Here is a 2,547-nt window from a genome sequence, read left to right as displayed (position 1 = left end):
TTGGCCTAGGGGGGGATTTTATAGGGATTTTAAAGGGATTTTATAATTTTTCTAATACAGGTTATTTAATATATATTTTAATTTGGCTTTTAGATATTTATTGTATAGCTCTGTTTTTACTTACCTGTAAGCCGCCCTGAGTCCCTCGGGAGAAGGGCGGGGTATAAATTAAAGTAATAATAATAATAATAATAATAATTTGATCCAATATCTTCCCAGTTTTAATCCAGAATATTGATCTCTATATGAAATCTGGGTCCTTCCTTCCTTCCTTCCTTCCTTCCTTCCTTCCTTCCTTCCTTCCTTCCTTCCTTCCTTCCTTCCTTCCTTCCTTCCCACTTATTAAATTAGTATTATGTCTTGCCACATTCTGTTTGTCATGTTGTCTTTTGTTTAATATTGTGATGCTTTTATATTTATTTCATTTCAGAAATAAATTAACATTTTATAGTTTATGAACCTATATCATTGTCTGTCTGTCTGTCTGTCTGTCTGTCTGTCTGTCTGTCTGTCTGTCTGTCTGTCTGTCTGTCTGTCTGTCTGTCTGTCTGTCTGTCTATCTATCTATCTATCTATCTATCTATCTATCTATCTATCTATCTATCTATCTATCTATCTATCTATCTATCTATCTATCTATCCATATCAACAGATCTACAAAGACACACAAATCCCTAGGTGTGCTGGCCAAGAGCAGCAAAGGATACAGTGATGATTACTATATCAATTTTATAATATCTATAATTTCTTTTCAGATTTGCTAAAGAGGGGAGACCACACACTATCAAGCAACACAATGGCAGGAGAAAATAATAGTATAGTAACAGAATTCTTTCTGATAGGACTCACAGAAAATCCTAACTTGGCCCCCGTTTGTTTTGTTATTTTTCTTCTGATGTATCTCATCACCTGTGTGGGAAATCTTGGGATGATTAGCTTGATCCAGATTGATTCTCGACTCCATACTCCCATGTATTATTTCCTCAATAATTTGGCTTTTGTAGATTTCTGCTATTCCTCCACAATAACTCCTAGAACACTAACAAACTTCTTAACTTCCAAGAAATCAATTTCTTTTGCTGGTTGCATTGCACAATTGTTCAGCTTTGTTCTTACAGCCAGTGTTGAGTGCCTTCTTCTAGCTGTTATGGTCTATGACCGTTATGTGGCAATTTGTAACCCACTACTCTATACAATCATTATGACTAAGAAAGTTTGCACCCAATTAGTAGGAGTGACTTACATAATGGCCTTCATTCATGCTCTTGCACAAACAATCTCAATCTTTAGACTCTCTTTCTGCCACTCCAATGTTATAAATCATTATTTCTGTGATATACCTCCACTGTTAAAACTCTCTTGCAATAGAACATTCATCAATGAGATTGTACTTTATACGTTTGGTACATTTCAGGGTATTTTCACCTAAGTGCAGATCTTCATCTCATATATATACATCATAGCCACCATTCTGAGGATCCACTCGTCTGAAGGCAGACATAAGGCCTTCTCCACATGTATCTCTCATTTGACAGCTGTCTTGCTCTTCTATGGCACCACTGTTTTCATCTATGTCCGACCCATTTCAAGCTACTCACTTGGTCGAGATAAAATTATCTCTGTCTTTTACACTATGGTGATTCCCATGTTGAATCCCTTAATCTATAGTCTGAGGAATCGGGAAGTGAAAGATGCATTGAAGCGAATATTAAGCCAAATAATGTCACCTTGAGAAACACCTGTAATCCACATTTGTGCAAATTGTAATTGTAATTTCATGCGTGATATTCCCAATTGTTCAGGAATTCTAATTAAAAAGAAATACTAACTCAAACATTCAAAATATTTCTCATTTCTGTTATGTACAGGTTTACAGGCTTAATTGAGCTAAAAACTGTCCACTTATTCTTGCTTCTCCTATGAGCTTACCCATGGCCTAAACTGAGGAGGAGTATTGTCATTCCCTTGTACCCAGTTCCTTAAATGTTCCTTAAGATACCCATATGCTAAAGAAAAAAGAGGAAGGGGGGATTTCTTCTCTTCCTTCCTTGAGGTCCTTTGCAAAAAATAAAATAAATAAATAATTATATGAAAATCAGAAGACAGATAATATATTTATCTACATAAATTTATCTACTCCATCGCTGACTATAGGGGGCGAAATTTTGGCTCCCTCAGAGAGGGTACGCAATCTAGGGGTCCTCCTGGATTCACAGCTGACACTGGAAGACCAGTTGTCGGACGTGACCAGGGGGGCGTTTTATCAGGTACGCCTGATACACCAGTTGCGGCCTTTTCTGGACCGGGACGCCTTGCGCACAGTCACCCATGCCCTCGTCACCTCCCGTCTGGACTACTGTAATGCTCTCTACATGGGGCTCCCCTTGAGGAGCACCCGGAGGCTCCAACTGGTCCAGAATGCGGCCGCGCGGGCGGTGTTGGGAGGGACTCGTCGCTCCCATGTAACACCGCTGCTGCGCGAGCTGCACTGGTTGCCAGTAGCCTTCCGGGTGCGCTTCAAGGTGTTGGTCATCATCTTCAAAGCGC

General features: G+C 39.3%; 1 protein-coding gene across 1 annotated transcript in view; it reads left to right on the top strand.

The window, feature by feature from the left end:
* The first annotated feature begins 796 nt into the window (after nt 1-796).
* The window catches only part of LOC107299245 (olfactory receptor 1019-like), a 3,665-nt gene continuing 1,914 nt past the window's right edge, over nt 797-2,547 (top strand). Inside the window, 1 exon segment of the mRNA XM_015828608.2 lies at nt 797-1,718. Within this exon segment, the coding sequence (XP_015684094.2) occupies nt 797-1,718 (922 nt within the window).

The sequence above is a fragment of the Protobothrops mucrosquamatus genome, unplaced genomic scaffold (genome assembly GCF_001527695.2).
Source record: "Protobothrops mucrosquamatus isolate PMUCROS unplaced genomic scaffold, P.Mucros_1.0 scaffold4726, whole genome shotgun sequence".
Classification (NCBI taxonomy): domain Eukaryota; kingdom Metazoa; phylum Chordata; class Lepidosauria; order Squamata; family Viperidae; genus Protobothrops; species Protobothrops mucrosquamatus.
The sequence above is the reverse complement of the archived record's forward strand: the minus strand, read 5'-3'. Positions and strand labels throughout refer to the sequence as shown.